Here is a 17,401-nt window from a genome sequence, read left to right as displayed (position 1 = left end):
TCTGAAGTCTTATATACAGGCGCGTCTCAGTAAATAAGAACATCATGAAAAGGTTCGTTTTTTTTTTACTACATTTAACTAAAAAAGTGAAACGTACACATTCTAGATTCATCTCACACAAAGGAGACAAAGTGACATAGTTCAGGAGGTTTTTTGTTTGTTTGTTTTAATCTTGATGCTCAGCTTGCACAAATCTAAAATCCAACATCTATAAATATCAGAATATATTGTGGAAGGGTCTAGTTTGCAAAGGTTACTTATTTTAAATTATTGTTTATTACAAAACATCAATTTAAAAGAAGAATTTATAATACAGTGTTGACCTTCTGTTAAATTCTGCTCATTTATCCCTCTGTTCTTGGTCAGAAGTGGAGTGCTAGTAGAGCTAAACACTGGTATCAAATATCTGCTCAAATAGCTTTCCATATTGGTATTTATTTTAAGCCTTATTAGTAGTAATATTAGGGTGAGTCCACTAGAAGTACTAGTGTATATTTTTATGTCTACTAGTACTACTAGTAGCCTTACTAGTACTACTAGTGACACTCTTTGTTTTACTAGTAAGACCTAGCCATAGTGAAAATTAAGATTTGATACTCAAAAATGAGTTCTAGGAGAGCTGCGAGATGGTTGATATAACCTTGAAGAAGGCTTAGAAGGCTTTCTATACATCCCTTCTGTTTCCACACTCCTCTGACAGTCACGTTAAAGGTCAAATATTAGGCAAAAATCACTTTTTGAGGCTTTTATATCAAATATATGTCCCCCTGGCCTGTCCACAATCCCCCCCAAGTACCAGAAACCCCCCCCCCCCCCCCCCCTCTCCACCTGTCAGAAAATGTGTGCTTACACAAGCCGTTCTCAGATTTTCCCCTCATGATGTCATGTGGGGAGTTAGCCCCGCCCCCATGCTCAGTTGGCCCTCCCCACTTGGACGAAAGTCCAGAGGAGAATCAGGAGAGCCACATCCATTTCCTGAGAGGGGCGTGGTCAGGGGCAGAGTCAGACTGCTCATTAACATTTAAAGCCACAGACACAGAAACAGCTCGTTCTGAGCAGGGCTGAAACAGAGGGGTCTTAGGGTGTGCTCACACTAGGCCATCTGTACCGTGCCGTATTCTAACCGTGCTGAAGCCCATTTGACCCCCTCCCCTGTCCCTCCCTTTGGCCCGCACTCACACTGCTCAACGCATCCAGGCCGGAGCACGGATACGTCACGCGCCGACATCATCACACGAAGCATCCACCGCTGATGACCCAATATACATAAGTGTTGTTTTATAGGCTGTAAAATAGTAACAGATTTATACGATATCTGATCTGACACCAGAATTATTTTTCCTGGCCTGGAATCAGCTACATTAACTACACAGAGCCCAGTGAGGAGAGAGAGAAAAAGCAGTTCATAGCGGAGAGTTTACCTTTATGCACCACGAACTGTACCTTTTCTCAGCATAATCCTGGATGCCTGATGCACCAAACAAGCTCTCATGTGTCCAGAGCAGGGTTAAATGTTCAGTTAAACGTTTTTTTTTTTACTCTGACAAGAGCACTTTTAACCATCTGATGAGAGCTGGAGGTGAAAACGCCTCAGGATTAATAAACGATGCTCCGTTCAAACGTCAGCGATCAAGATCACACTTTGACTTCTTGGTGACATGAAATAGAATCAGAGGTAAGTTATTCAGTGGATGATAGTTTGGCATTATAATTTTATAATCAGAGAGGTTAAATCAGCTGTGTGATTAACCCCGGCACACACTTGTCCGTGTATTTGGCACTCTCCTTTTCGAACGGAGGATGAAAGGTGTTTGTTATCCTGTGAGCTGCTGTTTGTGACTAAAACAAGGGAAAAACGTTAGCCTAATTAAAGAGGCTCAGGCTTAACAGGTTAAAGGGGTCAAATATGTGAGCTTTAAGACATGCTCAGAGGATCCAAAACAGAGAGAGAATGGCCGCCATCATGAGTCTAGTAGAAGAAAACAGCATGTGTCTCCATCCAAAGGCTTTAGAGCTGCCATGTTTTTGAAAATGCCCCTTGTGTTCGCTGTTTTTTTGTAAACTTGTTCATGATCAGAAACCAGCCCTGCATGCTCAGTGTGAGCCTTTATTTGTCTCCTCAGAGACACAGAAACACTGTAAACACACCATTATTATTTACTTTTATATTAAAGATCAAACATATCTGAGATCTTTCATGTAGAAACTCCTCTCAGTCTGTGCGTTCGGAGCGTTTGTGTGTTTCTGTGATGTCGGCGCGATCCGTGTCCACGGCGTTGCATCATCTCAGACTGATGAAAAGATGAACGTGCAGACGGCTGGAGCACACATTCCTCCTTCTTCAGATCGTTCGTCCTCCGCCCACTCTTTACTGGTGTAACTGGGGAGATGAGTTACTCAGCTTATCAGCGCACACATAAAAGCTCACTGGTGTTTGATTTTTAATTTCATAATTCCATTGATGTGGATAAAGCAACCTGCCCAGGGGACGAGACGTCTCCTCTGTGCCTCCGGTGCTTAAACCAAACTGGTTAACTGAGGTTTAAGTGGAAGTTCAGTGGGTCTCAGTGAAGTGAGGCAGGGTCTACAGGTAAATAACGCTCAGGTGTATGTGTGTTTTTTCCTCAGGTGGGTCTGGAGGGCCTGAAGCAGGAGTACGTCCGTGTGGAGGAGCATCCGTTCACCTCAGAGCAGAAATGGATGGCTGTTCGCTGTGTCCACCGCACGCTACAGGTCTGGATCAGGGTTCCAGCCTACAGGTCTGCATGTTCTCAGGGTCAGACAGGATCAGGGTTCCTGCCTACAGGTCTGCATGTTCTCAGGGTCAGACAGGATCAGGGTTCCAGCCCACAGGTCTGCATGTTCTCAGGGTCAGACAGGATCAGGGTTCCAGCCCACAGGTCTGCATGTTCTCAGGGTCAGACAGGATCAGGGTTCCAGCCCACAGGTCTGCATGTTCTCAGGGTTAGACAAGATCAGGCTTCCTGTCTACAGGTCTGCATGTTCTCAGGGTCAGACAGGTTTAGGGTTCCTGCCTACAGGTCTGCATGTTCTCAGGGTCAGACAGGTTTAGGGTTCCTGCCTACAGGTCTGCATGTTCTCAGGGTCAGACAGGTTTAGGGTTCCTGCCTACAGGTCTGCATGTTCTCAGGGTCAGACAGGATCAGGGTTCCAGCCCACAGGTCTGCATGTTCTCAGGGTTAGACAAGATCAGGCTTCCTGTCTACAGGTCTGCATGTTCTCAGGGTCAGACAGGTTTAGGGTTCCTGCCTACAGGTCTGCATGTTCTCAGGGTCAGACAGGTTTAGGGTTCCTGCCTACAGGTCTGCATGTTCTCAGGGTCACATGCTCATATCTTTTTTATTATAAGTGGTCCAACAGTATGAGGTGTGCAGATTTCCTCCAGTTTAAAAACAAAAATTAATTTGTTTTTTTTATTTCATATTTTCAATTTTGCATCTCACAATTACGACTTAGACTTGTGAGTTTAAATTTTATTTCACATTTAGTTCTTTTCAACAACTAATTTTGACTTTCTGTCCCATTTTTTTACCTTTTTAGATTCACATTTTTAAATTTTATGTCATATTTTTATCTTTTTTTTGCTCATAATTTAAAATTTTACCTCATGTTTTGACTTTTCAACCCTAACTTTGACTCTTTAGGCCGTATTTTGACCTTTAAGATTTACAATTTTAAAGTTTATCTCACATTTTAAAACTTTAACCTTCAAGCCTTTTTTGAATGCATTTTTAGTTTCTCACACTTATTTGGGATAATTTGTATCTGATAAGTTTAAAATTTCAGCCTTTTCTTTGAACAGGAAATAATTTAGACCAAAAATGATGTCCAGTATCAACACACATTCCCTTAAATCTAAAAGAAACTACCTGTAATTTCTGTTTAAAATTCTTAAACATATTTTAAAGTTTCCCTTAAAGTTTTTACATTTCCCTCATATGTTTCAGTGAAACTTTATCATAAAGTCTAAACTTTGATTTTAAAAAATTCCCCTAAAATTCAATTTAAATTCCTGAAAAAATGTTTTTAAAATTCCCCAGCATCTCAACACAAACGCTCCAAAACATGCAAATATATTCCCCAGGATTCCGTGACACTGAGGGAATATTCTCCCAAACATGCTTACAAATTCCCTAAAAGTCTAGAAATGCCAAAGGGCACCCTGCCTTCCAATTCCCATCAGAATCCCTAAATAATAAAACAAATTTCCCAATTTGACATGAGAATACCTTAATTTTTTTTCTCAATTTGCCATGAGATTACCTTAATTTTTTTTCTCAATTTGCCATGAGATTACCTTATTTTTTTCTCAATTTATCATGAGAATACCTTAAATTTTGAAGCAAATTCTCTCTTAAAAATTCAAATAAAATTCTCAAAATGTCAGATACATTTCCCAAATTTTCAGGAAAATGCCTGAAAATTTCCTCCCAAACATCCCAAAGATTTCCAAGTTTTTTTATGCAAATACTAAAAAATTTCACAGCAAGTTGCCCAAAACAACTGACCAGTAAAAGTCTTTAAACTATACAAACCTATCCCAAAATTTCCATGGAAACATTCGAAAAACTCCAAGATATATTCCCAAAAACATTCATGAAAATATGATTGCATATTCTCCCAGTATATCAGAGGAATTACTAAAACTTTAAAGGACATACCAGATAATTATCTCTGAAATTCTAACAGTAGAAATTATTAGTGTGCTATAGGAAAGCCAGAATGTAACTCCTCATACGTGCATGCAGGGTTGTAGAAGGTTAAAACTCATGATTTTGACTTTTTTTCTCATATATTAGCCTTTTAAAAACATTAATTTGACTTTAAATTTTGTGTTTGTGCCTTTTGAACAGGTGAACTTGACCTTTATCTCAGGTTTAGAGCCTTAAGACTTGTAATTTTAACTTTTTTAAATGTCAGAATCATTTACCATCAATGTTAAGCTTTTAATCTTCCCATATTTTCTTACTGGTGAAAATTAGTTTGACGGTTTCTGGTTAGGCCTCTATTCTGTCTGTTTGCTTTGATTATTTTCATTTGAATATCTTACACTTTCCCTTCCTCCTCCTCCTCCTCCTCCTCCTCCTCCTCCTCCTCCTCGTAGGATAAACCCGGAGTTTACTTCATGAAGGGAGCATATGAGCAGGTGATTCGTTTCTGCAGCTCCTACAGCAGCAGAGGAAGCGCTCTGTCGCTGAACAACCAGCAGAGGGAGCTCTACCAGCAGCAGATCAGCTACATGGGCAGTGCAGGCCTCAGAGGTGAACACGGTTTCAGTCAGAAAACTTCAGATTCAGTTCTGCCCCAGGGTTTAAGACCCCCCTCTCTCTTCCTCCCTGTGTCTCTGTGTCTCCGTCGATAGTTCTTGCATTCGCGTCGGGTTCTGAGATGGGGAATCTGACCTTCCTCGGTCTGGTCGGCATCATCGACCCGCCTAGATCCGGGGTCAAAGAGGCCGTGGGAACGCTCATCAACTCCGGGGTTGCCATCAAGATGATCACTGGAGATTCTCAGGAGACCGCCGTGTCTATAGGTCAGGAGGAAAGTCTTAAACAGAATCAAGAAGGCGGGAATAATTAGGATGATCTGAGTCATGATGTTTGGAAATTAGGATCTAAACTTATCAGAAATGATAATAAACACAGCTAAAAAGATGATTTTAACCCTTTTATTCCTGGTTGTGATATTGTGTTTGCAGCCAGCCGTCTGGGTCTGTACTCTAAAGGCTGTCAGTGTTTGTCGGGAGATGAGGTGGATCATCTGGACCTGCAGCAGCTCTCACTCATGGTCCCACGGGTGAGGAACACACAAACACTCATCAGATCTCACTGAGAGGGAATAAAGATTTATTCAGACATCCTTTCATGTTTTCAAAAAGCATGGAAAGAAAAAATCTGAGGCTAAAAATAGAATCTGCAGCCGTCTCTAGTTTCTGATTCTCTCACATACAGCAGATATGATCTCTGAATGACCTCCTCACTCTGTCAGTGCTGTGTTTAAAAGAAATACTGAGATCATGTTGACGGGTAATGTACCAAATATTTAAATTACATGTCCTAACAGCAGGGCCACCCACAGAATGGGCTGGGCCCCTGAAACACCAGGAGAATGCCCACTGTTTTGCCACTTTTCACCCATTTTTTCCACTTTTTTTTAACCATTTATGCAAATTTTGGTCCATTATTGACACATTTTTGCCACTGTTTTGCCAATTTACAACGATTTTTGCCATTTATCCACCTAATTATTTAGTTTTTTTGCCTTGTATTTAAACTTTTTGCCACTTTACGTTGATTTTTTTCCACTTTTTTGCCCACTTATGCAGTTTTTTCTCCCTTTATTGACCTTTTTTCGCCACTGGATCACCAATTTACACAGATTTTTGCCACTTTTTCACCCAATTATCTCTTTTTTTACATTTTTGTCACTGTTTTGCTAACTTACACACATTTTATGCCACTTTTGTCCATGTATGTTGTTTTTCATCCTTATGGCCCTTTTTGTGACTTGTTTTTGCCACTTTTGACCCTTTTTTGCAGCTTTTCAGTCATTTTTAGACATTTTATCCATGTTTTCCACATGATTTTGCCAGTTTTACCCATTTTTACCACTTTTGAACATTTTTTTGCCTCTTTTCACGGTCATGTAATTATTTTCCATTAAAGTAGTCTCAGTTTTATGTACTTTATTTCCTGGTATCCTGATGTCAGACACTACTTTCTTTATTGTTTAGTTATTGTTCAGTATTTGTCTGGTTGGCACCACTGCAAACAGAGTAAACTTTGGAATTTTAATCGTGCTGCTTTTCTGTGCAGAAATCTGGAGGTCTTTGCTGTGGCATTAAGTCTGTAAATGACCTTTAATAAGATTTTAAAAGCCTTTCCCCTGCTCTGGCGCCTTGGACTTCTGAGATTGCTGCTGTGGAATTAAAGCGTTCGATTTTTAGCAGTCATATCAAAGTTTATAATTCTAGTATCATAGCACCACTTCTTAAATTGCAGACACTTCCATCTGTGCATATATGTTTGATCTTTAGTATTAAAGCCGTGCTTTCTTTGCTTATACGTCTTTTCTGTCTCTGCAGATCTCCGTCTTTTATCGAGCCAGTCCTCGACACAAACTTAAGATCGTCAAGGTGAGCGCCATGAAAATAACGTATTATTTTGAGTTTTCTGGACAGCATTGAGGCTGTCAGCCTTTAACTGCAGTAGAATATATTCAGTAGAATTAGGTTTTTTTTTAAGCATTGGTACTGTTCTATTAATCATGTAAAAATCTCAGATTCATTTTATCAAGAATGTAGAGGAATTTTCACAACCTTTTGTGTGTAAACATGAATTCTTTCTGCAGTCCCTCCAGAACATCGGCGCCGTGGTGGCGATGACAGGTGACGGAGTGAACGATGCTGTGGCTCTGAAGGCGGCGGACATCGGTGTGGCGATGGGCCAGACTGGCACTGACGTCTGCAAAGAGGCGGCCGACATGATCCTGGTGGACGACGACTTCCAGACCATCATGTAGGAACAGAAACATCAGAAACTAACGATATGATAATAAATATACTCTTTACATTCTGCAGTCTGTACGGTGTTTTCTGTGTTTTCAGGTCGGCTATCGAGGAAGGAAAAGGAATCTACAACAACATCAAAAACTTTGTTCGCTTCCAGCTGAGCACGTAAGTCAGAGGTGGACTTATTTACTAGCCTGACACGCCAGATAGACTGTTTCATTTATCCATTACATACATATGTTTAACATTCCACTGGAAACCTTCCATGCACAGTGTTTGGGAAGGGCAGGACTTTCCAGAAACCACTGGGCATGTGATTGGATGAATGTTCTGTCAGTCACATTCAGTACGGGCCAATCAGAGCGACAAGACAGAATGAGGCAGACATGCACAGCTGAGGGTGAAGTCTGAGCTGGAAAGGCCGGTGCTGTTATAGGTTATGAACATGGAGTTTGTTGGTGGATCAAACTCAAGCTGAGGCCCGTCAGGAAGAGTACAAAACATCTTCTCTGCCAGTAGGAGCTCTCAGTGTGGCTCTTTGCTCGTTTTCACAGAGAAATGTGTTCCAGTTCTGATCAAACTGCCGCTCTTCTACAGCTACGACTGAGCTAAACGCTACACTGGCAGCAGCAATCACAACCGGCCTTCAGTAGAACTAAACGCCACCCGTAGCTAACGCCTCGTTCTCCTGATATGCCGTTGATTAGTCGAGTCATTCTCAGACTGGGAACGATCGTTCAGACTGGAGCCTTGCAAGATAGATCTGCCTAATGACAGACATGGAATCTGGCCAGTTTATCTGCTTTACATGCTGAGTTAAATATAAATATGAAAGACTGAGGTAGAGCTTAGAAATAAATGTTGCATTCATAAATTATTTTAAGGTTTTGTTTCACTAAAAACCCTTTTGTTTTTATAAAATTATGTACCCCGTCTTTGCATCAAGGTTGTTTACACCTATTTTGACACTTCTTTTGCCCATTTGTGATGTTGTAGCCCTTTATTGCCAATTTATACCCATTTTTGCCCGAATATGTTTTTAACCCTATATTGCCACACTGTGCCCAATTATACTGTTTTTCACCCTTAATCTCCACTTTTTTGTACATTTATGTTGTTTTTAACCCCTTTAATGCCCCTGTTTTTGGTCACAATTTTGCTAATTAACACCCATTTTTGCCACTTTTTGCCCATTTTTGTTGTTTTCAACCCTTTACTGACACTTTTTTTGCCCATTTGTTTTTTTAACCTCTTATTGACACTTTTTTGCTCATTTATGTTGTTTATAACCATTTACTGACACTTTTTTTGCCCATTTTTGTTGTTTTTAACCCATTTTTGCCACTTTTTTGCCCATTTATGCTGTTTATAACCCATTTTTGTCCATTTTTTCCCCATTTATGTTGTTTTTAACCTTTTATTGCCATTTTTGCCCAACAATGTTGTTTTTAACCTTTTGTTGTTACTTTATATGCCCATATATGTTATTTTTAACCCTATATTGCCACTTTTTGCCCAATTATGCTGGTTTTCACCCTTTATTGACACTGTTTTGCCCATTTATGTTGTTTTTAACCCTTTAATGCCACTTTTTGCCCATTTATGTTGTTTTTAACCCTTTAATGCCACTTTTTGCCCATTTATGTTGTTTTTAACCTTTTATTGCCCACTTTTTTTGCCCATATATGCTGTTTTTCACTCTTTATTGCCACTGTGTTGCCCCTGTTTTTGGCACTTCTAACCCATTTTTGCAGCTTTTTGTACCCTGTCTTTGTATCAAGGTTGTAAAAATGCTCAGTACTTTGATTCTTTATGAAACCATGTGTATTAAACTAGTCATATTTCTGTTATTTTATTGGTCCATTAAAACAACAATAAAATCGGTGCATGAAAGAGTTTACTGTTGAAAATTGCCCAAATATTCCTTATTTATTTAGCATCCTGGACTCTTTGCAACTAAAACATACATAACTGAACTGTATTTAGTAGCTAAATGTCTAAAAAGAGCTGATACATATTTTTTATTAAAATTAATGTTACTTTTCCCTGTTTTTAGACTTGACGTGTAATTCCTAAGCACTGAAGGCAAGGGATAAAGTGCATGTTAGGATGAGCAAACATTGCCAATAAAGCCAGTTTACCTGCAACTTTTGATAATTTAAGTTCCTAGTATCATAAGTATTATTTATCACAGACTCATACTCAGTCAGCAGCTACCAGGGTCGCCCCCCTGCATGGACGATTAAAAGAGTATCAGACCTGAAGTTGTGTTGACCTCTTAGATACTCTTATTTGTTTTGTTTGTTGTTTTACCGTCCTGACTCTCTCTCCCCCTGCTGGTCTGCAGGAGCATCGCAGCTCTAACGTTAATCTCCTTGGCGACGTTGATGAACTTCCCCAACCCACTGAACGCCATGCAGATCCTGTGGATCAACATCATCATGGACGGGCCTCCGGCTCAGAGGTACAGGGGCATCATGGGACTGTGGCGTACCTTCTGATTGTAGTTTTCAAATACTGTATTTCTAAATGGGTAGTTTAATCATTTTAACTCCGACTGAGACGTGAAATCAGAGACATATGACATCTGGCTGTGTTGGAAGTTCCTCCTGTGTGATGTTAACTGTTTATCATTAGTTTGGGTGTGGAGCCCGTGGACAGAGACGTGATCAGGAAACCTCCTCGGAACGTGAGGGACAGCATCATCACTCGCAGTCTGATTGTCAAAGTCCTGGTGTCGGCGTTCATCATCGTCTGTGGGACGCTGTTCGTCTTCTGGAGAGAGGTGGGTCTTTATTTTACTCCTGATGGTGACGACTTCACCACCTTTTCCGGGTGACATATTTGATATCTGAGTGACTACAAGGATGGAAATGTTCAGAACTGCTGCAGGAGAAGAAGCTTTATTTTCTTCAGAAACACCAGACTGTATAAAAGCTTGAAGACAGGAGTTAGTGGTCAGCTGCTGCTTCGATTTCTTTCTATATTTAGTTTGTAAATTGAGTTTGATTAGGGTGATTTAACAGCTGTTTTCTATATGTTTCCAGTTGCAGGACAACGTGATCACTCCTCGAGACACGACCATGACCTTCACTTGCTTTGTCTTCTTCGACATGTTCAACGCTCTGAGCTCGCGGTCACAGGTAGCCGTAGTTACAGTCTTTATATGTAGAGCTATAGAGCTGTTTAATAAATGTACTGGAGCAGAGAAAGGTCACTCCTTTGTGACTCTCTGGTTATTTTTGTCTCTGTCAGACTCGTATGGTCCACGAGATGGGTCTGTGCAGTAACAGGACCTTCTGTTTCGCCGTCCTGGCCTCCATCATGGGTCAGCTCCTCGTCATCTACTTCCCTCCGCTGCAGAGCATCTTCCAGACGGAGAGCCTCAGCATCTTTGGTAAGACAGTGAATTGACAGCAAATAAATGAATATAACCTTTAGCTTCTATTTCAACAACATGGGACGCCTTGGACAACCTTTAGTGCAGGGATCAGGGATTTCTCTGCATTCAACCCCAAGGATTTGTCTTGCAGCAGTGCAGTCTTGTTGTATTCCTGCTGGCTAAAGCAATCTAGAGAAACAACTCTTAAACTTCAGCGTCTCTTAACATCCCTCACATGTGCAGCATCCTGACTGCATCAATCACAAGTTTGATTTTCTGCACTGTAAGCTGCACGTCCTCCAGATATTTACTGCTTTTGTTTTGAAGGTGGAGAAACAGAAGTGTGTTGTCTTATATAACCTTTCATTAAGGATATGGATATTATTAATGCAGTGCTATCTGCATGTTGTTAAAAAAGCTCCACGAGGGAGAAAAATGACAGAAAATCTTCCTGTAGGGCACTCAAGGTGTCAGTCCCCCTTTTTTTTACAAGGACAACAAAAAAGGGAGACTACATGAACAACAGAAAGGGTGGAGGAATGGGGCTTTGATGCATTACAGTGCATCCTTCGTTTCTGCTCAAACACTTATAAATAATTGAGAGGATTTTTGTCTCCAATGCTTGTTTGCATTCCACACATTAGTTATAGAGAATCAGGGCTCAAGGTTGAAAATAAAGGCTTTGGTTTAAAATCATAAACTTAGTCATGAAGACCCTAAAATGTTACAACCACTTCCAAAAAAGTTGGGACACTGTAAATAAATGTAAATAAAAACAAAAGTCATGATCGTCAAATCTCATAAACCCATATTTTATTCACAATAGAACATAACATATCAGATGTTGGAACTGAGACATTTTATCTATATGGGTAAAATATTAACTCATTTTGAATTTGATGGCAGCAACATATCTTAAAATAGTCGGGACGGGGCAACAAAAGGCTTGAAAAGTGAGTGGTACTAATGAAAAGCAGCTGAAGGGGCATTTTTAAACTAATGAGGCTAATAGTCAACAGGTCAGTAACATGACTGGGTATAAAAGGAGCATTTTAGAGAGGCAGAGTCTCTCAGAAGTAAAGATGGGCAGAGGTTCACCAATCTGAGAAAAACTATGTCTGTAAGAAAGCTTTGAATCTCCCTTCATCTACAGTCCATATTATCATCAACAGATTCAGAGAATCTGGAGAAATCTCTGTGAGCTAGAGCCAAGGCTGAAGCGGCCCTCAGGGGCCACTGCATTAAAAACAGGCATGATTCTGTAGTGAAATCACTGCATGGGCTCAGGGACATTCCAGAAATCATTGTCTGTCCACACAGTTGGCCGTGCCATCCACCAATGACAGTTAAACTGGATCATGGAGAGAAGAAGCCATATGTGAACAGGATCCAGAAACACCGCCGTCTTCTCTGGACCAAAGCTCATTTAACATGGACTGAGGAAACATGGAAAACTGTTCTGTGGTCAGAGGAAAGCACAGACGCCGTGTCCTGTGGACTAAAGAGGAGAGGGAGCATCCAGCTTGTTCTCCTGGCTCAGGTCTAAAGCCTGCATCTCTGATGGTATGGGGTTGCATTAGTGCCTATGGCGTGGGCAGCTCTAACATCTGGAAAGGAACTATCAATGCTGGAAAGTAGAGAGAGCTTTTAGAGCAACATTACTCAACTCTGCTCAACCAAAGAGCCAAATTGTTGAAAAATACCTTTGCAAGAGCCCAATCTAAGAGGTGAAAAGTGGGAAAAACAGCTTGAAGTAGCAATAGAAATAAGTTAAAGGTGGCAACAATGGTCAAAAAGCAACAAAAATGGGTGAAAATGGGGAGGAAAAGGGTCAGAAAGTAGCAAAAATGGGTGAGAAGTGACAAGAAAATGAGTGAAATGTGACTAAAATGGCAAAAAGCAGTCAGGAGTGGCACAAATGGGCAAAAAAATCGGAAATAAGTGTTATTACTAGCAAAAGGTAGCTAAAATGGTGAACAAGGGCAAAAATGGGATAAAAGTGGCAAAAAGAAGTGGCAAAAACTAGGAAATAAGTGGTATGTAATCACAAAAGGTAAATTAAGTGGGTGAAAATTGGGAGAAAAAAAACTGTTAAAAAAAAAAAAAAGGGGCAAAAATGAGATAAAAGTGGTAAAAAAAAAAGGTTAAAAAGTTACAAAAAAAGTGGCAAAATAAAAAAAATAGGGAAAAAGTGGTTCTTAATTGCAAAAGGAAGCTTAAATGGATGAAAAGTGGCAAAAAGTGGTGAAAAGGGGCAAAAAAGTTTCCCTTTTTTAAAGTTTCCTGGGGGAATAATATTTAAATGAAAACATAGAAGAGCCACAGGTTGAGTGTCACTGTTTTAGAGCAACATATGCTCCCATCCAGACAACGTCTCTGTCAGGGAAGGCCTTGACTATTTCAACAAGACCATGCTAAACCACATACCACATCCATCACAACAGCATGGCTTCACGGGAGGAGAGTCCGGGTCCTGAACTGGTCCGCCTGCAGTCCAGACCTCATCAGGTCAGGAACCAGGAAAGGAAAAATCCAGCAAAGAAGACCCAGGACTGTTGAGCAGCTAGAATCCCACATCAGAAAAGAATGGGACAACAGTCCACTCCCATCAGCTGGTCTTCTCACTTCCCAGATGTTTACAGACTGTTGTTAGAAGAGGGGATGCTACACAATGGTAAACATGGCCCTGTCTCTGATTTTTTGAGGTGTGTTGCTGCCATCAAATGAGCTAATATTTTCCTGAAATGTTAAAATGTCTCAGTTTAACGTCTGACATGTTGTTTATGTTTTATTGTGAATAAATATGAGTTTATGAGGTTTGACAATCATTTTCCTCTGGTTTTTTAACACAACAGTGTCCCAACTTTTTTGGAACTGTGGTTGTATAAAATAAAGGACTGATGCTAACCCTATGTCTGTTGCTCCTTCAGACCTGCTGTTCCTGGTGTCCCTCACCTCGTCCGTGTGTGTCGTCTCTGAGCTCATAAAGATGTTGGAGAGATGGAGAGGTGTGGAGAAGAGTCCGCCTCCCGACTGCTTCCACGAGGTATGACCCAGCCTCCTCCTCCTCGCCACGCTGATGGGCCTAAAGACTCTGATGATTGGAGGAAATAAGAGGAAGAGGAGGGCGGCAGGTTTGGGGATCTCACAAACGATGGCACTGACTTCTACAGACTGCAGAGACTTTTCCTGTGAGGTCCTCAGGAGGGAGGAGGAACTCTGGTCTGGGACTGGAGGACGGCGCTCCCCGGGAACGGGAGGCAAGTTCACAGACTGTGCTGCTGGGAGATCTGCTCCAGTGGAACATCTCCACAGCAGCTCTCTGCCTCCTGGACCGCCCTCCTCTCTCTCCCCGGCCTTGGCGTAGACCCCCGACTGTAGCTTTGGGGGAACAGAGCACACCCTCCTGCTGTGACCCGGCTCCTCGACGTTTAGGACGTACTCTAAGAATCCGGGCTAGAGGCGTGTGCAATTCTCGGTTCTCTTCCAGTCTTTTTTTAATCTTTGTTTCGAAGGTGTTGACCACTGTTCAGCTCGTTGTGCGACTTTAAACACGACTCTTTTGAATGGATTTATATATGTGGAGGTGTAACGGTGCAGAACGCTGCAAAAAACTTAATCCTAACAAGTGCATCTCTCTGATTTCTTTTCTAAATGTCTTAATGTAAGCCAAATTTAACTGACTAGTCCAGGAAGATCTTGTTTAAATCACAAAAAGCCCCGAAGAAGTCCTGGAATGCTTGTTGTAAAATAAAAATCTGGCAAATTCAAGTTTTTTAAAACCAGGTCTGTGTCAGGTTAAACTAAACGATTCCAAAAAAACCTGTTGGATACCACAGCAATAAAAAATCCAAGCCTTAGACTCCAAATATTGTTTCATTTCCTGTTTCCAATCACCAAACGTAACCGTAGCTCCTGCACTGAGAAGCTGCTTCCTTCTCAATAGGCTGTTTGAAGTCATGTGACCCCAGTGACGCCAGAAAGTCCGATGGGGGTCAGGAAGTGAAGAACAGTGGTTAGAGATCAGTGTGAATGGAGGCTACGATTCCTACACGTCTTAGAAAGATGAGCTGATTCACCTGGAGAAGAGGTGATCCAGATCACAAAGACTTCGTCTAGAGCAGTGGTTTTCAACCTTTTCAGCCCGTGACCCACAAAATAAAGGTGCCAGAGACCGGAGACCCCCACTGTACCTGAAGGTGGCTGAACACAGCCATGCACAATTCAGAATAGTCATGTGGAGACAAGGCTGTCCATTAAGGGGGTTAAATGGGAGAGCTTTCTGGGGCCCAGCCATACTGGGGGCCCATGGAGGTCAGCAAATCCACGGTCCATTGTAAAGTTAAGCTGGGATATTCATATTTCATTTTTAACCTGAAAAACCACTCTTCTCAATGAAAAAAATCTTTTTTATAATAATTTGTGTTGTAAAAAGCCTCAAAATGTAAATCCCTTTTGTTAAAAAATGGATTAAAATGGTTTAAAAATGGGTTCATAATAGCAAAAAATGGTGGAAAAGGTGGTGAAATTGGATTTTAATAGTAGCAGTAATGGGTAAGAAGTGGCAAAAGTGGCCATAAACAGTGGTCAAAAGGAGTTAAAATATGGCTAAAATGGTTTTAAATTGGCTAAAAAGGGTGGAAATTAATAAAAACTGGCACAAAAGGTTAACTGAGAAAGAAAAAAATAGGCAGATATTGGTTAAACTAGCAAAAATCGGCATATCATGTGGTGAAATGGAGTTAAAATGGGAAAAACTGGGTGCAAAAAGTGGTTTAAAGGGTTAATAGTAGCAGTAATGGGCCAACAGTGGCAACATTAAGCCTGAGTGGCAAGAATTGGTTTAGAAGTGACAAAAAAAGGCATCAAAAAATTGTGGAAAGAGTTTAAAACTGACAAAAAAGGTGTCAAATGGTAAAAATGTGTTAAAATTTATGGTAAAAAATGATGAAAAAAGTACAAATTTGACAAAGTTGCTGTAAATTGGCAACAAAAAAATATTCTTCCATTTTTTTAGGGCAACTGGAGACCCCCTCTCAGTGTCTCGTGACCCCTATGTGGGTTCTGACCCCATGGTTGAGAACCACTGGTCTAGAAGAGTCTTGTACTCAGCCTTTTTAACGGCTTTTCTCCCTCATTCTGTCATAAAAATGCTTCGAATGGATTTACTTTTTAGTAGAGCTGTCAAAGGATTAGCATTTCTAATTGCTCCTCCAGGATCTGAATTGCTCAAACGTGTTTCCAATGTTATTCTCCTCTACTGCAGTTACACCGGTTTGTAAACATCACTGAAAATTTACAGCTTAAATTAGTATCTCTGTTTTCTGTGTTTTTTTTTTTTTTTTTTAATGTAAACATGCGACAAAATCTCCAAAACTGTAAGCTCTACGTCAGTGGTTACCAACCTTTATAGTATAGAAGAAAACTCTGGCAGCATCTCATTGCAATGTTTTTGTGCAATTTGGACATGTGCAGAAGTTGTCCTGCAATTTTAACTGTCCTATTCTTCCCCTGCACTCTTATCTTGTAATATAAAAGCACTTTTAAAGCTGTTGGGGATCTAAAAGTATAATTTCACCTGTCATCTACTGCCTGATTTTGCACCAAACCTTTGTCTTTTTCATCTCTTCGGTCATCATGAATAAAAAGACTGAATGCACCAAACAGAGTTAAATGAAAGGTTCTAAAGTAATTTCTGTGGTTGTTCTGAGCGTACCGCTACACCTCCACTTCATGGGCTGGTTTCTGTGATCCAGACTTTCTTCTCTTTCATGCCTCTTCTTCTCGAGCACACTGGTTTATTTAAATGAAAGAGTCTTCAGTTGTACAGCTGATGCCAGCCTGTTTTGTTGTATTTAATCTCTTCGGCACTTTGTACAGCGCGTGGTGGCGACGGTTCCCCGCCCTGCAAAGTCAAACATCCTGATGATACTAAACTGAAACCTCCCCACCTTTCAACCACGACAGTGCCGACGCGGACGCTTCAGGGTACAAACACTTCAGTAAGAACGCTTCCTCATGCTGTGCCTTAGAGAAGTCATGGACGCCAATTCAAACTCCCTTTACTGACGGACGATTAATCCCTGCAAACATCCACGCTGTTTAATCAGGATTTATTCTGCTTCTTCTTTAATTTATACAGACGTCATGGTGCTTTCTGGGAAACAGTCGACTTTCTTTGGAGTTTTGATAGCTGTTTTTTTAATTTAATTCTTATTTCCCCCAAAGGCACTAGAAACGACCATCACTCTGCTGCTGTTTCCTAAAGTGAGATCTTGTTTTATTTCATATTGTGAACATGAAACGTTATATTTAACTTGTATGAAATAAAATGATTTATCTCCTGGAAAAATCAACAAGAGTTCAGCTTTTCTGTCTCTGATGTTCATGTCTAATGTGCCAATGTGAGGAAGAGGCTTTAGATTAAACTCAGATTTATTTAAGGAGGTTCTCTCCTGCACAAACACTCCATGGCAGGGGTGTCAAAC

General features: G+C 40.7%; 1 protein-coding gene across 3 annotated transcripts in view; it reads left to right on the top strand.

Moving 5' to 3' along the window:
• Positions 1 to 15,123, top strand: part of atp2c1 (ATPase secretory pathway Ca2+ transporting 1) — an 80,617-nt gene extending 65,494 nt beyond the window's left edge. For all 3 annotated transcript variants that reach the window (XM_041793623.1, XM_041793622.1, XM_041793621.1), the window contains 12 exons: positions 2,629 to 2,733; positions 5,126 to 5,282; positions 5,384 to 5,554; positions 5,720 to 5,817; positions 7,106 to 7,156; positions 7,372 to 7,538; positions 7,628 to 7,696; positions 9,879 to 9,995; positions 10,169 to 10,316; positions 10,579 to 10,674; positions 10,787 to 10,928; positions 13,844 to 15,123. In XM_041793623.1, coding sequence (XP_041649557.1) covers positions 2,629 to 2,733; positions 5,126 to 5,282; positions 5,384 to 5,554; positions 5,720 to 5,817; positions 7,106 to 7,156; positions 7,372 to 7,538; positions 7,628 to 7,696; positions 9,879 to 9,995; positions 10,169 to 10,316; positions 10,579 to 10,674; positions 10,787 to 10,928; positions 13,844 to 13,965 — 1,443 coding nt within the window. In that variant the 3' untranslated portion in view covers positions 13,966 to 15,123. The remainder of the gene's footprint in view (positions 1 to 2,628; positions 2,734 to 5,125; positions 5,283 to 5,383; positions 5,555 to 5,719; positions 5,818 to 7,105; positions 7,157 to 7,371; positions 7,539 to 7,627; positions 7,697 to 9,878; positions 9,996 to 10,168; positions 10,317 to 10,578; positions 10,675 to 10,786; positions 10,929 to 13,843) is intronic.
• The last annotated feature ends 2,278 nt before the right edge of the window (positions 15,124 to 17,401 follow it).

Source organism: Cheilinus undulatus, linkage group 8 (genome assembly GCF_018320785.1).
Source record: "Cheilinus undulatus linkage group 8, ASM1832078v1, whole genome shotgun sequence".
NCBI classification, from domain to species: domain Eukaryota; kingdom Metazoa; phylum Chordata; class Actinopteri; order Labriformes; family Labridae; genus Cheilinus; species Cheilinus undulatus.
The sequence above is the reverse complement of the archived record's forward strand: the minus strand, read 5'-3'. Positions and strand labels throughout refer to the sequence as shown.